This window comes from Mixophyes fleayi, chromosome 11 (assembly GCF_038048845.1).
Source record: "Mixophyes fleayi isolate aMixFle1 chromosome 11, aMixFle1.hap1, whole genome shotgun sequence".
Taxonomy (NCBI): Eukaryota; Metazoa; Chordata; class Amphibia; order Anura; family Limnodynastidae; genus Mixophyes; species Mixophyes fleayi.
In genome coordinates this window covers 73401384-73423085 of record NC_134412.1, presented here as the reverse complement: position 1 = coordinate 73423085, position 21702 = coordinate 73401384, and the positions used below count along the sequence as shown (strand labels likewise).

The 21702-nt window shown below is 40.4% G+C and overlaps 1 protein-coding gene across 2 annotated transcripts; it reads right to left on the bottom strand.

Moving 5' to 3' along the window:
- Positions 1-699: 699 nt before the first annotated feature.
- Positions 700-20827, bottom strand: H6PD (hexose-6-phosphate dehydrogenase/glucose 1-dehydrogenase). Of its 2 annotated transcripts, none has more exons than XM_075191686.1 (5): positions 20722-20827; positions 7386-8040; positions 5882-5999; positions 3566-3835; positions 700-3073 (listed from the first exon to the last, which is right to left on the bottom strand). In XM_075191686.1, exons 2-5 carry the CDS (start codon positions 8013-8015, stop codon positions 1719-1721), a joined length of 2373 nt encoding a protein of 790 aa, XP_075047787.1. In that variant the 5' UTR covers positions 8016-8040; positions 20722-20827; the 3' UTR covers positions 700-1718. The 2 variants fall into 2 exon arrangements, with proteins under 2 accessions (XP_075047787.1, XP_075047786.1); XM_075191685.1 differs by lacking the exon at positions 20722-20827 and adding an exon at positions 11731-11836.
- Between the last annotated feature and the right edge of the window lie 875 nt (positions 20828-21702).

The following is a 21702-nucleotide window of genomic DNA, read 5'->3' as shown; positions in this document are numbered from 1 at the left end:
TAAATAGGAGAGGCTCAAAATGACAGGTCAATAAAAGTAATTTACGAACATCAGCGTGCAGAGCTTAACAGACCAGTCATTGGTCCAACTAGTCACTAGTACAGTCTTGGGGGTAAATATATCAAGTTGAGAGTTTTCCGGCGGGTTTGAAAAAAACAGATTCTAGTTATCATTTATTTAGTACATTCTACAAAGTGACAGCTAGAATCTGATTGGTTGCTATAGGCAACATCTCCACTTTTCAAACCCGCTGGAAAACTCTCAGCTTGATACATTTACCCCCATGGTGTTCTCCAATAGCCTGGGAATTGCTGCTAGAAAAACAATCTACACCTATTTTTGCAGGTTGCAATGAGAGGTCCCCAGGACTGTCAACTACATTTGGAACTTCTGTGTGTTTATAGAATATATATTATACCAGTTGAAATGCTCTTAAAACGGTAGAAAAACTATCCTATTGAAAGCATGGGGGCCTCCTCCATCCCTGGAATATCATTTATATGATCTTATGCAATGAAATGTAATCTTGTTTTTGTACGTGGGTGAATGTTTTCCACTTTTATAGTGAATATCAGAGTACCTTTTACATTGGATCCCTGCGATTCTGTTATTTGGAGGGGTTGCTAAACTAGAATTTTAGTTGTGCATGGAAATCTTTACATGCAAAATTAAGGGAGTCCTCAAAAATTGTTTGTTGTAGAGGATTAAAGCAGAATATTGGGAAACCAATGTCAAAATTCTACAGTACAATAACTGCGTTATACAAATTTTAGCAAGTAACAATATAAATGTCAACATTCTTGTGAAGGAGCACCACCTTGTGGCTTGAGTGTGTAAGTACTTATCTTCTCTTCTCCAAGTATAATCTCAAGTAACTAAACCAAAAGTGATACGCGATAGATATGATGTCAGTTACCAAAAGCAGGAGGCAAAAAATAGATTTCCACCGGCTGTTGAAGCAACATTTCCACGTAGAAAGCCTTTCTTAATGTTGACAAACAGTAGGTTCCCTTAGGTATTCAGCTACAAAATACACACATGTAAACAAAATATTTATTTCCCACTTTGATAAAAGGTAAACAAAAATATTATCGCAAACGTCAAGAACTTGCTGTTGAATAAGAGATGGAAAAATATATACATTTGCTAAGTGGTTGATCCCAATTGAAACAGTATTGTCAGAAAACTTGACGGTCAGTAGTCATTTGCATTCAGTGGTTAACTTCAATATCAGCAATATTGCCAAAAACAAGAAAATACAATTTAACAACAACAACCTACAAAATATGTCCGGAGAGTTACAGGAAATTGTTTAGGTGTGTTTTGGCGAAGGCAGGATACGGCTGCTGTGTTTACCCAATCTGTCCGTATCTATGCGCTCAAACAGCCTCCATCCTGACACTTATTTTATTAGTAGGTATTATGTGTGTCGATCTAAAAAACTTCAAGACGTCAGAGAGATCCCTTGTAAACATCAAGCAGTAGAAATCTGCACTTCTTAGTACTGTTTAGCCATTTTTATATATTAGCTTCATCGCTTTGTTTTATTTATTTTTTTTGTACAAAATGTAGGATTTGGGCAAAACACTACAAATATAAAGTTTACAAAAATTTGTTAGCAGTTTGGATTATTTTGCACGTACCAGTGTCTCCGTTTTTGTGCAGGGGGGAGGGGGGGGTGTGGAAAAGGCACTTTTTTAGGAGAGCATCAAGGAATTTTATTTAAACATAGCGTCATAATCCACATACCAGACTAACTGGCCAGAAGTGGGCTTTACGCCAAAGATGGGCCATTTATTGGGATTGCTTTCCGCTCTGCTGATCAAGGTTATAATGTCGTTCTTCCCTTTACCCAATACTAGAACAGCAATTTTATGGGCCTTGTTAATGAGCGGGAGGGTAAGGCTCATCCTGTGTAGAGGCTTTAATGGACTTTTTGAAAATATCACCAGTTTATCTCCCGCGATTCCTTCCTTGGAACCAGGGAAGATGGAGGCAGTGTGGCCATCGTTACCCAAGCCCAGGAGCACCAGATCAAAGCTTGCATTGCTTACGAGAGCAGCGATTTCCTGAGCGTACACCTCAGCGCCCAGATCTTCCTCGGCACAGAGCCTCTGGTTTTTGTGGACCGGCATAGGGTGGATATTTAAATAGGGGACTCTCACGTGCTGCAGGAGATATCTCTCAAGGTTCCCGAAGTTAGAATCTGGGTCCGAGAATGGCACACATCGCTCGTCAACCATCCACAAGTGAGTGTGTTTCCAGGGAAAACCATAGTGGTGCGTAGACAACCTTTGGAACAAAGCGACAGGGCTTGAGCCCCCCGAGAGGGCCAGGTGGAACGTGCCTGAACGCTTCACGGCCGCTTCGGCTGCTGTTTGTATATCTTGCGCTAGCTTCTGTATGAGCTGCTCAGCCCAGTTAGACACCATAGTATTGCCAAGGAAGTTAGACCGGGCAGAAGCAAACTTATTTGTTTTTTGCTCCATACCAAGAATTTGTAAGTTCTCATCAGTTACAAAATGTAAGCCACTGTGTTCTATGGCAAAGTCTAGCAACCGGCCAGTCTCCGCACCTCCCGGGTAGACCCTTGGTGACTCTGCATCTACATTCTCCAGGAGCCGAGTCCAGAACCTCCAAGAAGCCAGCAGATGCTTTGTTGTGATGAAGGACTCCTTCTTTCCCCGATAGATGTTCGATATTAATATAGTATAAGCGTCTCTTTCTTCAATTGGACGGTACACATGATAATCAGCTAGAGGCTGACCAAAGAGAGAGAGGTCTGGGATCTCTGATGCTTCTTGCCATTGGCTGGGTGTAAGGCTTGGCCTGAATAGACTTCGGGTTACTAGAACAGCTGGGAATCCCAGCGCTCCATGTCCGATATTGAAAATAATCTGTCTGGGTTTACAAGCATTTATCCCAGATTCTGTGCTTGGCTCTTTTTGGAGACAAAAAGCATTGTCTTTAAACACAACCCTGACATAGGAAGTCCTCTCATCCAAATCTTTGCCAGACACCAGGAGGAAGGGCACTCCTTCCCAGCGTACGTTATCAATATAAATGAGGACAGCTATAGAAAAAAGAAATTAAAAAGGTGTGAAAACAAACTATTTCTTATATGTCTGCAGAATTTTATTGCATTCATGTCTGTACTGTGTATTTCATAGCTATCCGTGTAAACTGCACACATTACATGGCACAGAAATAAACGGACTTGTAGCTTGCGCTATTTAACCTTCGCTTCTATTGCGTTCTGTTCCATTTATTATATCTGAAATGCAATGCAAGAATCCACTAACCTGGACACGCCTCAAAACACAACTAAACTTTTAGCAAACGCTTTCCTTAAGCATATGCCAATATCATGATATAATCAAGTTCAACCTATATTTTGTTTTTAATGCATCAGACGGAGACAGATAGAGAAGGCATCACAGTGGTTTAAAAAATAAAAACAATGGAACTTCCAATAGTTTAAAAATAGACGTAATAACTTTCATAAAAAGCCCATTAAATTAAAATTATATTAAAGAGTGGAGTGGAATTTGCAACGGCCACTCACCTGCAAAGGTCTGCTGGTTGGTGAAGTAGTTTGGGTGTTTCTCCATCTCCTCTCTCACCTGTGGCAGGTAGTTCTGGTACTGACCAATGACAGCGCTGTTATGTTCTGGGGGGCGGAGAGAATCCAGTAACTCCAGCTTTGCTCTTAGAACGTCATCTGAACTGGTCAGGTTCTGTGGCACCTCCATCGCAATGGAGGTCAAGATTTCTGTCAAGTGGTTCTGGATGACATCACGTATAACACCGTATTCTTCATAAAAGCTGGTGCGACCTTAATAAAAAAAGAAAGAAATAACCAAATGGATGTGTCAATAGCAGCTTTGTACAATTTCTCGGCTTTTTAAATGAAAAATACAACTTAAAGTCCACCTGTCACCTATGGAAAGTGGAGACAGTCCTTGTATGTGTTGAATCAATATTCACGAGACAGCTGCTTTTTTTTACTAGTGACATCATTGAGGCGCGGGCATACTAGTGATTTGATAGGCTGCATTCAGCAAACAACATGGCTGCACATAGTAGCCTAGTGATGTCACTGGTTTCTATTGAATGGATACACTGTATTCTCAATAATATTAATTCAGCTCATATAAGATTATACTGTATATCAGTGGCACGAACCTGTGGGTTGGGACCCAGAATTTATTTTTTGGGGTCCAGTGGTGGTCACATTCTATTTACACTAAACTTGTGGGGCACTTTGAACCTTGGGGTTGCTATAAATACTTTTGTTGGGACAACACTACTGTTAAATCATATAAGAGTAATCTAACACAGCCTAAAACATCAGCTAGTTTTACACCATGTAATATTTTTTTAAAAACAAATTAATGATTTTGCATCTAAAACAAAAACTAGCTAGGAGCCTGGTTTCTCAGCTCAAATCCCTAGGGACTGCCATGGGTGAATGTTTTGCACCTATCCCCACAGAGTCACAGGTATATTAAGTACCACATGTGGATACTTCAAAATTAATCAGTTACTATTTAATACACATGTGGAAAACATGAACTGATAGAGGTGTCTGGGGCCAACATTGAGAAATAATGGTCTAGAGAATTACAAATCTATGTTGTTTGCAGAATTAAAACAGGTCTCCTTGATAGGTTACTAATAAATACAGGGTCTCCATTTAAGCACAGATGTAACTTCACATCTCAGGCTGAGCATTTTAAAAGCTCTTTCAGCAAAACTTTTTACCCGTTTTTATTTGGGCATTTATGTAACTATCATATAAAGCAGTGGTCAGGGAACAGGGGTAAATTACCCCAAATAGGGTAAAAATGAAATTCCTGGGGGTAATGCTGCCAATTCACATGCTTTCAGTTGGATTGTAGACCCCTATAAATGTGAAATTGCTGTTGTACCAGAAGAGCCTCAAGGGTTGTCAGAGGCACTTCTTGAGCTTCGATGCAATAATAAAGCACGTTTTGCATTTGAAAACAAAGCAGATCTGTCATATTTTTGGATGTCAACAGCTGCAAAGGCATTCAAAATTGCACATGAGGAGGCAGTCAACAACCTACCTTTGCGAACAAGGACTTTCCACTCTAACGAACATAAAAACAAACCAGAGAAGTCGATTGGACGCTGAAGAGTGTATCCAAATTGCTCCGACATCAAAATGCCCCAATATTGATGCTCTCGTATCAAAAATGAAGCAACATCATTTCTCCAAAACCTGAAGTTTTGAAGTTGAAGCTTTCAATAAAATTTTGAATTCCAATAATTAATAATATATGATTTCCTTCCTTTCAAATCAAGGGGGTAACGTCAGCATATCTAAATATATTTTGGGGTAAAAGGCAAAAAAGTTCCCTGACCCCTGATATAGAGGAAAAAAACAAACAATAAGATTTTTTTAAAGGGATAATAATGAAATTGACAGCTTTTGGTCGGGAGTGTTTTGAAGATAGGCGAGGGTTCAGTACTGGTGTCAATTAATGTACTAAGATATGCAATCCCTACAGAGCCTTGGCTGCTTCTCTCATGAAGTAATACTGGATAGATAAGTGATGAGTTGGTTGTTTTTGGCTAAACTTTCCAGTTTCTCTCAAATTTGATCGTACAATTTACGGGCAGGTTTGTAGTTTGGCCTCAGCTAACCACTCTGCATGGCGTCTCTTGTGACCTGGTATTTCGGCCTAACCCCCAAGATCGGTGCTCTTGGCTAAAGGTACGATCTTCAGCAATTAGACAATATGACTTTATCTTCCCAAGCCACTCTGACCAATAACCCCTGGCATCCGAGCGTTCAACGTTTTTCTAAACCAGAAAGATTAAACAATACCACAAAATTCCGCAGGTTTTCAAATACCTTTAGCATCCACCGTTTCCTTCATGACGATCTCTACTCTCTCCACGTGCTGTCTGTTCCAGATCGGTCCTAGATGCTTCTGGTTGCGACGTCGGAAAGGCAGGATCTGTTCAACGCTCTTTAAAAAGAGACAGTAACACATTTTCACAGATAAAACAGTTTGAAGAACAAAGGGAGTTGAGGGTTATTGAATATATTTCAATTATTTCAGTATAAAACCAAAATGTTAATATAGAAATGGAACACAGAAAACAACTCCTAAGGGGGATATTCAATTGTCAGCAAGTTTTATTTTTTGAACGCGTTAAGTAATTTTAACGCTGTTTTTTATCATTTTCAAGCGGGTTAACTTTACCCACAATTCAATTCCATTTTTAATGCTCCATTTTTTTTTTTCAATCAAACGGTCCTCTCGCGCTCCAGTAGAAGATCTATTGAAAGTATAGGGTGTGCTAGAGGCAGCCGTGTTAAAAGCTAATCAATTGTTTTTTAACGCGGCGCGTTAAACTGGCCAATATGCTGTTTTATCTCGCACCTCATTGGGGTGTGTTAAAAATAAAAAAGCTCTGAAAACTATTTAAAATAATGTAATAATGTGAAAAAAAAAAGTTAAACTATGTTTATCATGAATGCCTAACATGTAAAAGTTGATTTTCTTGTGGAAAAAATATTGAAATAAAAAAATATAAATAAAATAAAATGTATTAACTAATTACTTATATTTATGTATGTTTTTAGTACAAATATGTTTGTACTATTGTGTTTTGACATTGTATAGATGATTCTATGTTAAAAAATAGTTAAATAAAAAAATATGCTAAAGAAAGTACTGTAATGTAGATATTATCAATGTGTAATGTAATCTAATGTATGGAAATGTATGCAAAACCTTTTTTTTGTGTTATACATGACCGTGTTAAAACTCCCCTTCGCTCCCCTAAAAAGTCGCAAACACAATGTTTAATGCGCGGGGCAGCGTTCCTCTTTTTCAATTGACTTGCACGAGTTTTCGCGCAGCGCTAACTAAAAACGGTCTGTATTGCAGTTCAAAACCTGCAATGGAATGTTTGCCGAGAAGTAAAACTGTCCTTCCTCATATTAACAAACAAGCACAGAGATAGTTTACTAAATAGGTGCAGAAACCGGTATTAGCAATGCAGAAAGAATCTTTTGTTTCCTTATAGATTACTTTTCTAGGCAAACTATCAAACCATGTACTGTCTTGTACATGGTGTTCTAACCTGATGTGTCCCATCATGGATGTATAGGAAACCACTCAGGAGCGATCTAACCATTAACAAATAGTCACATGTGCTTTGCAAAGTTCTAAAGAGTGACAGAATTGTTACATTATATTCTTTTCCAACCTGTGGTTTTTTTTTTCTATTCTTTCAAAAATTATGATCCACCTATGTAGTTGTTATGCCATACACAGAAAGGCTAAATATTATGGGGTATAATTTTTTTTTTTTTTTTTTTTTTTTTAGGTAAACCACTGTCTTACCTGTTTCCCTAGGTAATGATCAACCCGGTAGATCTCTTCTTCTTGGAAGAACGTTTGCAGATCACCGGCCAGGTTTTTCGCAGACTCGTAGTCGTGTCCGAACGGTTTCTCCAGGACCACCCGGAGCCACGCTCCAGGAGGCGGCCGGCAGGTGGCATTGATGTTTCGAGCAATATCAGCATAGGCAAATGGCGGCACCGACAAGTAGAAAAGCCTGCCAGCCTCGTGAAGCCCCTCTTCCGCCAATGAACTCAATATATCCTGGTGCAGCGCTGTATAGTTCTCCGCTGTCTTGAGCTGTCTGTAGCGGGTGAGCTTCAGAAACTGGTCTTTGACGAGGGCACACCTGTCCGGGGTAACGTCTTCTGGACAGCTAAGAGACTTCAGTGCGTTAAACATTAACACTTCTGCTTTTTCTGGGGGTGTCAAAGCAGCTCCATGAAAGCTGAAGGTGTGGCCTCTATGGACCTCATTCAGGTAGAGCTGGAACAGGCCCTGCCACAGGTATTTTTTGGCCAAATCCCCAGTAGCCCCAAGAAGAACGACAGATACATGTCCTTTGTTTTCTTTGCAGAAGACAGCGATAGTGCCAACCAGGAGGAGACCACACAAATTTCTCAGCTGCATCATGATAGACGCTTAGTACTCTAACATGCTGGAAAAAAGCACAAAAAAATAAAATCAATAAGAAAGTTTCTTTGAAAGGAAATAAAACATCAGATTATTTTCTATTTTCAAATCCCATATACCTTATAAAAGGAGTGAAATCAGGTGTACAACTAAAGAAAGGCGCTAGGTTATTCGCTTAACAAGAACAATAAAGTGTAATCTCTAGTTTACAAACCCTGAAAACAACAGATTGATCAAAGCATAATTAGATTGGTTCATGTGGTCTCCACACTTAAGCAAATAACCTGCTGGTACTCACTAAAACTCAAAGTCTACCAATTCACTAACGAATATAATTGAACAAAGTGCTTTGACTCTCATGCAGGTATCCCAGAGACTCAAGTTAATTAAGGTGAAAACAACATTAGGATAGATGCAAAGGTTAATAGAGGCACAAGGTTTATGGCATTTGTACTACCAGGAATTAGCTTCATATAAGCGATGGCCATAATCAAAAGAAAAAAGTAAGACAAATGAATTAAAATACTCTAAAGCTAATAGAATGAAGCGTATTTATCGTTTTTGCTGTCCTAGGCACATGTGAATGTGACTTCTAATCACGGGTAAATAAATTATTGGTTCTGCAGTTTTTAAACTAACAAGAGGGTGAGGGAGCTCTTTTGCAGATAAAGCGGCATTGGGAGCTATAGACAGCAGGAGATATACACTGCAAATTTTCAGGGCCTTCTAAAAATATCAGATGGTGCAGACGAATTATAATGAAGGCACTACAAAACACTAGGTAGCATGGTAAAGGGGGCAAACATCAGGAGATAGACCTTATTTTAAAGGACTTCTCTGAAACGTCTGGGGATTCCAACACAATGGCCTGGCTGAAAATGGCATTTGTGGGGCAAATGTTCAAAGATACAGGAAGGGCAATAGGTGTATTGGCTAAATAGTGATATAGGCAATTAGTGAGCTACAGAACTTAGCATACACACACCTCTGACCCCCAAGACATCATGTCCTTCCCAATGTCAGATGTCTGCCGCTAATGCAGCGTAATGTCATGGTCGTCAACATCAGTTGATTGTTGCCATGTGATACAACTAAGGGTTTGTAGAAGGGTTGAGCACTTTAAAGAAATGTTTTAAAGTCGTTTAAAGTACCAGTAAAAAAAGGAATCCAGATATATAGATTTAACAACCTGTACTCACTTACAGAGCCAATGAGGGAGCGGATAAACACTAGCCTACGAATTCTAGGTGTGTGTATTATATATATATATATATATTATAATATATATTTTCACTAATTACTTTTCCCTATTTGTTGTGTGTTCAGAGCAAATTAATGCTTAGTGTGACTGCAATCCAACTTTCGTACAGCTTGTTTCCGCCTTGTTAGAACTCATCAGTGCAATTTATGAATCAATGGCTTCTGTAGTGTAGGATTTGGAGAGTACCAAAGCGCTAACACTAGAAGCATCGATGGCCTTTAGGGGAAAGGCAGGCAAGCAGTGATTTGCAGATATCTACCTAGAATTCCTACGATACAGATTTCATACTTTTCTCCCTTGGTTCTGTGAGATAAAGCTACTTGTTACAAACTAACAATGACTATGTCAATACTGTCCATTATAAGGTTTTTACTAGCTCCCTAAAACCCTACTGTATCTGTACAAGTCCAGAGACACGCACTATTGTAAGTTATAATTATATTATTAAAACATTACAGTCAACTAAGAGTTGTGTCAGGAATAATCCAAATTCAGAGCGTTCATTGAGTGTGAATCAGTTTATGATTTGCTTCTGAGCTAGAGAACAGGTTATTCCTGTTACACTACTTATGATAAATAGACCAACTTCATCACAAAAATTAGATAATTACAGTTTAGAAACAAATTACTGCCATTTTTGCACTATAGATAATATTATTGTGCAGGGAAATGCTTTATATAGTGTATTGCTGGAAAAAAATGTTATCCAGTATAGTTAAAAACCCAGAAAGGAAATATATCATCTGTTTAGTGATAATGTCACATACAGATATGGTAGCAAAGTGTTTCCCCGTGCAGTTGGTATGAGGACTCTGTTAAACAATTTAATGAGGGGGGATTAGGAGAAGGAGTCTGCAAAAAAACATAAGTCTAAATTATTGCAGATAATTGACGACATAATTATAAATGAATAAAAACGTAAAACTTGGGCATTGCAAATCGTATTTTGTTTCATTCACATTAAATGTTGCAATATACTTAAAGGAAAACTCTGCCATGTAAGGTTAACATCCGTAATTCTACAGCATTCCTGCCAGAAATTGTAAAGGTGTGTATATGTCATTGAGGAATGTGATTAATTAGCCCCAGTACTGTGTGTTCACTTCTGCTGCTATGTGTCACAGCCAACAGCTGATATAAATTTCCTTTTACTAGAACCGATTAACATGGCCAAAACAGATTTTGCTTCTTAGATTACAAAAATATATTTATATTATGCAATATTTTATAAACTCCTGCCATTTCCTCTAAGCATGTCTTCATTCCCAGTGATATGGAGACAGACGTGTGGTGAAAGTTTGGCACCACACATCTGTAATACCCCCCTATCCCCACGACCTGATTTTCACCTTTCACCCAGGTTATAAAAGGACTATAACCTCATGTTCATGTTTAGTTTTAGCCAGTAGGGAGCACCCTGTTACATACGTATCTTGCGCAATAGAAAATCACTTCTTGCAAAATTATGACTGACCATATTTAACCCTATCCCAGAAGAATTTCCAGCGACCAAGGATGTACTAGAGATACCTTTCCAATAAGGGGTTATGACAAGGGTATATTATAGACACTTTTAGTGCGCCGATTGCTTCACTGTCCCGGCATTAACCACCCTTTGTACAAAAAGGTCTCAGACGTATTAGAGTCAATACCAGCATTGACCCCAGGAGAGGTAAGGGTGGGTATGAAAATCTAGTACATACCCTGGCAAACAGGACGCTCTATAGTGGTACATTTCCTGAAAATCCGAATATAGTTCGATGGAAAAATGATCAAACTTGAAAGAAAACAAAAAAAAATGACAACAGGCGTTTTGTGGAGAGTGGTGCTGTCTGGGAATTTAGGTTTCCGGCACAAAGTGTGAACAGTGTGCCTACAAGAGGCTGGAAGGACACTGCAGTGTCATAGGACCAAATTTACAAGAGTGAGTCTGTCAAAAGCAGACTCCTGGACTTGGGGACTATCTGAGTGACAGGAAAGCGGGGGAGACTTGAACCCTGCATACTTTGGAGTTTAAAACCGGCAGAACAGGCCTGGCCAACCTGTGACTCTCAAGGCGTTGTGAAACCATAAGTCCCAGCATGCTCTGCCAGCAGATAGCCAGCCAATAGCTGGCAGGGTATGCTGGGACTTATAGTTTCACAGCACCTGGAGCCACAGGATGGAAGGCCTGCAGTAGAAGATCAACAGTATTGCTACCTATAAGTAGTTGCATGTCTGCCAAGACTGCTTAAAGATAGTGCTGTTGATTTCCATAATATTAAGTGGTTGGCGTGGTATTATTTTGTGTGGTTGGCGTGGTATTATTTTCATTTGGCTTCTACCTGAGAGATGATCCTTCCACACGCAAAAGGTCCCCAAATCCCTTGTCCCAAACAAAGGATCTGAGCGTGAGGTTTATTCAGTAATATGCTGAGAGGACACCCCCTTCATGAAGAAACATAAGCAGCTTACCTCTTGTGGAGAACACAGAGGATCCTCATGCAGACGTTGATCTGTGCAGATGTCTAGCACACTGAGCCTGCCTGCAGACTACCAGTGACCTTAGGAAGAAGGCAGTTCAAGGATCTCCCTTGTTAATCATTACACAAGAACTATACAACATTTTACGCAAGGATCACACAGAAAACTCTCTTCCCGGCAGTAGGAGCTCAGATATTCCCAGCACTCGTGTTATTTGCCAATTGTTCTGATGAAACCATAGGGATAAAGCGCTTTGCAAATAGGGACATACAATCTGATTAGTCAATGCAGGATTCATATCTGCATTCTAGGGAAAGGAGCCAAATGCTATGCAGCACACTTACACAACACTTCCCGGGAAATACAATTAAAGTGAAAGTAATGTTTTACTGTAAAACAAAAACTTGAATATTTTTCATTTTTTTTTATGTTGGAGACTTTGCAGAGTAAAATTATACTTGGGCTGGGACACACTGCAGAAAATTTCTCCTGTTGCGATATCATTTTAACAACGGAAAATCCCGATCAGCAGCCAATTCATGAGTACACACTGTACACGTTTTACAAGATTTACCGTCAGATCTGTGCTTTTCATTTGTCACAACCATCGTCTGAAAAAATTGTGACTCTGCACACTCCATAGAGATCTATGGACAATGCTGGTCCTGTGTGTATACACACTGCAGGATTGGGGCGACATAGTTCCATCGTTGAACTAGATTTTTAGTCCGCTTATAAAATCACATAATACGATGAGCTTTCGAACGGTGATCGTTCATCGTTGCAGTGTACACACTAAAGCAATATGCATGCAGGCCGAATAGTCGTTTATCTTGTGATAGGCCCGATAATCCGGTGAAAAACCTGTAGTGTGTACCCAGCCTTGGTATATACAGTGTTATCTTACAAAGGGTAATGTCCATGCAATCAACAGAACATAACAAACAAACGAAAGTGATTGGGGTTAGAGTAAACATGTCACTCTTGGGGGGGGGGGGGGGGGGGGGTTGAGTGAGGTTAGGATTTGAAGGCTTTTTACAATTTGGGGGGGGGGGGGGGGGTTTGGCTTGGTTAGTCTTTCCAAATTCTTGCAGTTGCTTATGATGGCAGGAGGAGCTAGAAAAATAAAACTGAGCAGTGGAAGTGCAGAGGGTATAATCATAATGACACTATGGGGCAGATTCAATAGCGCGGCGTTAACAGTATTACCGTTAATACGGTAATTTTAACCTGGATTTCATCTCGCAGCTCAGGGAGCCGCGAATAAAAATCCACCGTTGAAATTGCCGTATTAAGGGTAATTATGCACAATTTTACTGTGTTAACGCTAAAACTGCGATCGCCGAGTTATTCTCGGCAGAATTGAATCGGCCCCTATATCATTATATACATGACCAGTGAACCTACAGAATAGAAGAGAGGAGATGAGACTAGTTGATGGGGTTGAGGCACCATGAGTTGCATATCTTCAGGGTCCAATAATGTAAATACAGGTATATATACCGTGGAGTTTTAAGTGATTTTTTTTTATTATTTTTTTAAAAAAAACAAATAACAATTTTAGTATTATTTGTATGAAAAATAAAAAGCAATACAATCCTTTTCAAGTGTTACGAATGGAATACACACACACGTAAATTTGGTCACCACACTAATTGCACAGCCATCATCACCCGCAGTGAGGTTTCTAAGCACCCCCTGCTTCTCATGTTTTGTTCTGGGGTATAGGCGGAGTTATTAGTTACCCACTAAAAAAAGATCAGTCGGTGACAACCCCAGTCAAGAGAAACAGAATTTAAACAAATAATCTATGTTCCTTTCCCACCTCATTTTTTTTGTTCAGTGCTCCCCAGGTGGTTGGAACAGAGATTCTGATATAGCCAACCAGATTTAAACAGGTATGTAACTGGAACAAAGGCCGTGAAAGGCAAGTCATTGAACCTGTAACTTATAAAGGTTTAATATTTAATCTCTTTGTTGCATTGTGAATGTTTCATGACAGCCCAGTATCAGACAAACGACAGATTTTGATAAATATTAAAAGGGACATTTTCTTTTTAGCCACTATTTGCTAAGGCTTTACCATGCGCTTCTTTAATTTGTGTGTTTGATGTTTGCATTATTTAAAGTAACACTATGTAGCATACATACAAGAAGAAAGGTAATACATTCAAGAAGAAAATAGCATAAATACAAAAAAAGGTAAAAAAAAACCTAAAAACAAAATCTATTGTTTTGCATTTAGACTCGCTTATTGCAAGGTGCTTACAATACTTTTTAATTTTTTGCAGACCATACACCTGAACACACAACACACTGCTCTTTAGGTCTATAGATTATAAATTATTTCAGATTTTAAAAAAAAAAAGAAATTAAGAAAATATTGAAATTATAAAGGCAATTTGCACTTCATATGTAAAAAAAAAAAATATTTTTTTTTTTCAAGTTTTTGATGACAATCATGTTGAAGCTGCACTTCCACTTATGAATGACCTGGTCCTTCCCCTCTCTGAAGCCCCTCCTTGTATGTCCCACAGCCCAGGCCGAAAACTATGTCCTTTTGCTCATATTCCGCAGTGGAGGGACGTAAGAGGAACACTCCACAATTGTCCACCTTCTTGTGTTGTAAATCCATAAATCTTAGCAAAAACGTATACACACTCTCTCAAGTAACAGTGCAATGCTGGTACAAAAGCTGGTTTAGCTCTTCATAAATTACATAAAAGTAATGCATTCTTCTTTGGTTCTTGTTAATCCTTAAAAGAATATATATTTCTGCAAGTAAAAATATCTGGAATATCACACACAGTTATTGTCTGGCATGTAATTGGATTAACCTAGTTTATACAAAGATATAGATCATACTTTCCAATCTTTGGCAAGCTAATACCGGGAGATCCCAGCCAGGGGGCGTGGTTGGAGGGTGGGAGGGGCGGGGCATGGTAATTTGCATCATTTTGCCCCCCCCCCCCCCTGCGACAAAATGCTGTTTTTCCATGGTGGGTGGGGCCAAAATGATGCGATTCACCGCAAATCACGTCATTTTGAGGAGCTTGTTGCCATATGCGGAATATTTGCCTGCTCTCCCGGGAGACCTACCCGACATTCCGGGAGAGTTGGCAAGTATGATATATACACACACACACATACACATACACATACACATACAGTGTCTCTGCATCAGACACAGTGGGAAGATGGCTGGTATGCCATACTACAACTTCTCCTACTGCTTTGGTTGTAAAACGATCAAATTCCATTCATTTACATTCTCCATACCACTTCTAACATTATCCAGTAAGTGGAGGCGTGTTTCCACAAGTGCGGATCAAACTGCAGAAACACGCACATAGGAGGCATATCTATTGCACCTGCTATAGGGCATCACCCCATTATGCGACCAACTCTGCACCGACCCCATAGGGCCTTTCAGGCGCCCATAGTATGAAGGGTTAATGTGTGCTCAAACCTATGTTAAATATCTGACAGCCACTATATAAGACCGTTCATAAAACATGGATGCTACAAAATGCTTCTCGCAGCTGAACTAAAACAGCCTAAAGCAGCAACTTTTTGCAATGATATCTTCTGATAAAGCACGCTGCTGCCTTCTGTAGCCACAAAGGATCGAAACATCTTTTGGGGAGAGATATTATAATTTTATGGTCCTCAAAGCAGATTTAACAAAACAAAAACACACATACCATCATTGTCAACATCCAGGTATGCAGTGCAGTAATTATCCTAGGGGGGAAAAAAAATTAATATAAATCAGAGTTGTTTACTTCCACCAGGCACTACCAGTCTCCTGTATTGCTCTGGCTGAGAGCTCACGCCACAGAAATATGTTTAACATTTCTCAGTTTTAGCACTGTACAGCCGTCCTCTGCCAGGCAGCTCTCCCACATAGCAATGCTGAGGAAGCAGAACAGCTGTACTCCTCCGAAAACTCATTGCTACAAGAGGTCTCAGTCTAGTGATCATCATCATCAATTTATATAGCGCCACTAATTCTGCAGCGCTGTACAGAGAACTCATTCACATCAGTCCCTGCCCCATTGGGGCTTACAGTCTAAATTCCCTAACATACACACACACACACACTAGGGTCAGTTTGTTAGCAGCCAATTAACCTACCAGTATGTTTTTGGTGTGGGAGGAAACCGGAGCACCCGGAGGAAACCCATGCAAACACAGGGAGAACATACAAACTCCTCACAGATAAGGCCATGGTCGGGAATTGAACGCATGACCCCAGTGCTGTAAGACAGAAGTGCTAACCACTGAGCGACCATAGTGATGACAAGCCTCTAGGTCTATTATCGAGTATAGGACGCCATACTTGATATAATGTGACAAGTTTCAAACAACTTTTTTGTAAATGTGATAGGAAAGGCTCAGAGTAAATGAATGATATGCCCTGTATGTTTTTTCCCTCAGATTATTTTTATAGAAATGGTACATACAATATATGTGATTAAGCCATTCTGTGTAAAGAACTTCACTTGTCTTCACTATTGCTTTATTAATGTACATGGAAGCTGTCATATTGCCTGGCCAGGGTACATTAAATGAACATTATGTACAGTACTGGAAGAGTTTATTATTGGAAAAACAATACTACATGTTTATCTTGCTAATTAACACTATAAAATAATCTTCAGGATTGAAAAACATGAGAATGTAAACCAGCTCATGTAAACCAGTCATAGTCACAGTGGCCATCTTGGATTGCATCACGATCCATTCTGACAAACCAGTGTCCAGCAACTCCTGGCACATGATTCAGCCAGCCTATCAGTGCACAGGGTGCCCTACTTAAACCAGGAACTGATGGTTGCACATTGCTAGAACAACTATCATCCTTAGGTGAAGGTCTCCTGGCTCTGAGCTGGTTCCTATCTGCAGTATCTCCTACCAATATTAGCAAGTGCTCTGTTCCTGACTGCTGTATTTCCTGTCAACAATGCCAAGTGCCTATGGTTCTGTCCATGGCATCCTCCCCCTGCATCCATTGCACACACGTCACTGTGGGTTCAGTCTTCCAATGGTTGCTTCTTCAAGTGCCAGTTCTGAGTCTCCTGTGGTTCGCTCAAGCTCCAAGTTCCCTGTAGAGGGTCCTATGTCTGTGTGCAGGTCTAAGTCCTGGGTGTGCCATCACCGGTTACAATTCTGATTTGGTTGCTGCAGATTGCAGTCCTGAGTTCTCTGGTTCAGACTCCAGTTCTGAGTTTGTGTCTCAGGCCACTGGTACCCACAGAAACTGTGCCACTCTTTCGGGTAAGGCCCAGATGAGTAGCAGCTTCCTCAAGGGTCCCAGCTTCTACTGCTCATCTAAAGCCAGCTAAGATCCAAATATCCAAAACCTGGCTTTCGTGACAATTATCACCCAATCTGATAAAGTTAACCCTACCCATCCTTTATAAAAAAAAACTTACTAGGAGTTATTCCAGATACATTTCCCTGAAGAAGCCCTCATCAATCCAAGGGTCGAAATGTGTTGGTTAGTTTGACATTGGGATAACTCAATCACTTCCAACAGGACATATACCACCTATCTGTTGCTGTCCCACTATAGAGACATAACATCTATGGCCACAGCAAAAGAAAGCCACGGGATTTATCTACTCTGAGAGAAGATAGGTACAAAGAGAAACCCAGCCTGCACTAAGAACAAGTAGCACCAATGGGGACCCGATCCGACGGGTATTAACCCCTATAAGGGCAAGACTTCCCTCTGTCTCTGTTAAAAAAGGCCGTTGCTCCATCTCTTTTGGTTGCGGATAATTAATACAGTACTGCACCCACAGACTAGGAACCCACGATCTTCTAAGCAATCACCACTGCTGGTCAGACTCGTTCTCCCTTCTTCACACACTATCGTCATCCACCAAATCAAGCAACTTGTATTTAAGTCACTATGTATGTCTAATTAAAAACTATACAGCTACATTTTCCCACAATGTATTATTAGGTATTGATACATGTATACTAAGATCTCATAGGCAAACCAAGGGGGGTTCCTAGTGCCTGGAAACCCCCCTCCAAGCCTAGGGCACTGTATAATTGAGGTGGCTGGACCCTGCTCTTGCTTCACACAGCACTGCTTGAAAAGGGAGAGCTGCGTGCACCTAACAGCAGTGCACACAGCATTGCCCATGTATATTATGGGGATAGGAAGAGTTGGAGAGCAGCCAAGTACTATCTAAAATTATAACCACGCCCCCATGCATGCTGGTCACGCCCACTGACAGCGTAGTGTGGAAACCCCCCTCTACAAATCCTGCGTTCGCCCCTGGATCTAACTACCTCATTGTGCGCTCTGTGAATAATTTCTAGTTTAATTGTAAAGCGCTACGGAATCTGCTGGCGCTATATAAATAAATGATGATGATGACTGTTAAACTTAGGGTTTGGATCTCCCCTCACAATTTCCCCCAAAGTGGCAGCAATATAACACACACATTTAGGAAATGCAGACATCCTTTTGCTTTTTTGATGTACTCCTAAAATACTGCTTTTTTTTTAGCCTCATTTACGTCTTTATATTAGTCCTGTGAGGGAGAAGACATTGCAACAGTGTTTATTACCTGCTTTTAATTACATTGATTGAAGTGTGTCAAACAATGCCCTTTCCATTATAGCAAAACTAGGAGGTGCAGAGAAATGACCTTGATCTCTGCACTATTATCTAAGTACACTGGTGGTGAGAAAAAGATTGTGCACACTGCTGTAAAGCAGAAAATGGCCCTGTATGTAAATGCACACTCTATCTTGTTTAAACATTTATGTACAGCTAAAATAAATCTAGTTTTTGCATGTGATTATAATCCCCCTGATGCTCCAGCCTCCCCCATCATTTACACAACTGCAGATTGGCGCACAAATCCATTCACCTCCCCATGAAACCGGGCACGACTGTACAAAAGTGGGCATAGGACATCACAAAAGAGCATTCGCACTTTGGGCTTGTGTTACATAAATGATCATTAGAGCTGGGGCAGACATATACATAATCCAGATGCAATTAATCGGGTTAACTCATACTTGCCAACTCTCCCGGAATGTCCGAGCGACTCCCGGATTCGGGATGGGCCTCCCGGGAGTGTATGGCAATCTTCCGCATCTGCCCACTTACTAGTGAAATGAGCAGAATTAGGTCCAAAATGGCGCAATTCTCCGGGAATTGCGGCTTTTGGCCCCACCCCCAACTGTAAAATTACACGTTTGCATCATTACGTCACAGGGACGGGTCTGAAATGACGCAATTTTCGGGTCCCCGCCCCCCCCCCCCCCCCCCCCCCCCACTTCCACCCAGCAGCTCCCAGAAACCAACTACAACACATTGACAAGTATAGGTTAATGTCTAAAAATTGGAATATAATTTTACCCCTTGTAATACTGTTTGCAATCAGTCATTCAGTAAAACAGTAGATTGAAAAAACAAACCAACAACAACATATGTCCATAGCTCTCACAGTATTCTGTAGGTAATTCATACAGCAGGTCTACAATGCACGTTCAAAAATGCATTTAACAGTTTAGAATCAGTTAATCTGTAAAGTTTACACTAGAATACTGTTGGCTAAGAATTGCTAAGCCCTCCAACTTCCTAGAACAGTTCTGCAGACATTGCTGTGGCTCTGACCTCTTGGGCATGCTCAGGATTCTGACAGAGGCGACTAGAGTTGTGTTATTTCTAAAGCACTTATAGCCTGTGTATGTAGATACTGTATACATTCTAAATACAGTATATTTAGTGAACAATATATATATATATATATATATATATACGTCCTGCGCTGGAATGTCTAAATGTCGTATGCTCTGCAAAAAGGAGTTTGTGATATCTAGAAATGTTCTACAGTTTTTCTTCATATCGGAAACAGTAATTATGGTCCATATAGAGGATTCTGAGCACCAGGAATCCTCCATGTGCTGGCCTATTAGATAGCTGTAAATTGATTAACTCAATTATATTACCGATTTAATTTGTTGAAGTTTCAGTCCTATTTTTGTCCTTGGTTCCCTTGCCTTTTTCTGTTCATACTGTATATGAAGATACTGCACATTTTATAACTTCCTCATACAGTGTACAATTTACAATTACACAGACTTCTAAGACAGCATTATTCCATATTGCAATGCCTGCCACTTTTATAGTAGTCAATATTGTAAAAATATTTTCTTGGGACACTTGACTGCTGAGCAATACATATACCCACATGGCGGCTGAGCCATACATATATATACCCACGTGGCGGCTGAGCCATACATACACCCACGTGGCGGCTGAGCCATACATACACCCACGTGGCGGCTGAGCCATACATACACCCACGTGGCGGCTGAGCCATACATACACCCACGTGGCGGCTGAGCCATACATACACCCACGTGGCGGCTGAGCCATACATACACCCACGTGGCGGCTGAGCCATACATACACCCACGTGGCGGCTGAGCCATACATACACCCACGTGGCATCAGCAACTACTGTGGCGGATCTTGGGGCACTAAGGGGTATATTTACTAAACTGTGCATTTGAAAAAGTGGAGATGTTGCCTATAGCAACCAGATTCTAACTCATTTTGTAGAATGTACTAAATAAATGATAACTAGAATCTGATTGGTTGCTATAGACAGCTCCACTTTTTCAAACCTGCATTAATACTACTTTCCAACAACTCTGCGCTTATCAAAGCCAGAAAATAAGAATACATAGCAAGAAGTGCATCATTCTTACAAATAGGGAAAAAAATCCATTTCACAGTGCAGTTGTCAAAAATGCAAAATAGTTATTTCTATTTTGTGCCTAGAAATTAGCAGCAGTTCACATGTATATTCTGTCAGCTAAACCATCTCCTCCAGACAACAGCCATCCGCACCATACCGCAGCCTACAACGTGGTCAGTGACTGTGATATATGCCCCATCTCTCTACAGGCACCTGGGGTACAGTGTGCGGGGCTGTAACTAACCTGTCAGCACAGTGCCCCCTGCAGTCTGATCTCCTCCATGTAGGGGGATGAGAGCGGCGTCTGCCAGGTACTAGTAGCTCCGGGTTACTCCGGGTCCTCCTCTTCCTCCTCATGTGATGCGGATATCAGCTGCCATAAGAGCCGGCTGGGGGCCGGGTGGAGAGTGGGTGAATGAGGAATAAACACTGAGCCAGCAATAAGGAAACAACTGTATTTCATTCAGTCGTTCTCTTATCAATAGATTGTTGACAGATCGCTGCACTTTTATCCTTTTTTAAAAACAATGGGGCTTATTTTTTATAAAATTGCATTTAGGTGCAAAACCAAAGCATCTAATCAGACCCTTGCTTTTATTGTCTAATTTGCTGTATCCAGATAAAAGATTCCTGCTGATTAGTTGCAGTGGTTCATTGCAAGAGTTAATTTTTGAATGCAATATTGGTAAATGGGGCCCTAATGTTTTGTAAATAGTTTTATTTCATGGGACAGTGGTGTATGAGTCTCAATTTGCGTCTGTGACATTGTTTAGAATGTTAAATAGAGCCATAAAAAGTTCTCTTTTGTCAGTAGACAACAATAGGTCTTTTAAATCAAGGCTGTCCAATTGGAGACTTGGTTCAGATGTGGCCATTCAAGGTTTTTCTGTCTCCCACACCTTCCCTAACATTGTCAATAGACTGTTTTGTATTGCATCATTTTATTTTAACAGTACTTGGCCTAAAATAACATACTGGGGGGGAGGGGTTCAATTATGAAGGTATGATTGTAATTTGCAAGTGGGATCTATTACCTCTTCTAACAACCTGGCACAAGGCTCCTCTTTATTCCCATTGCAGTGTATGTATTAGAGTAGCATGGTGCTGGTGAGGTGAATGAAGGTAGTATGTTTGGGGTCCAGTGGTCTCCCTGTGGGATCAGACTAGTGGCAGTTTAGGGTAAGGAAGACACAATGTTTTGGAAGGGTTGTAGGGAACTGAGGGA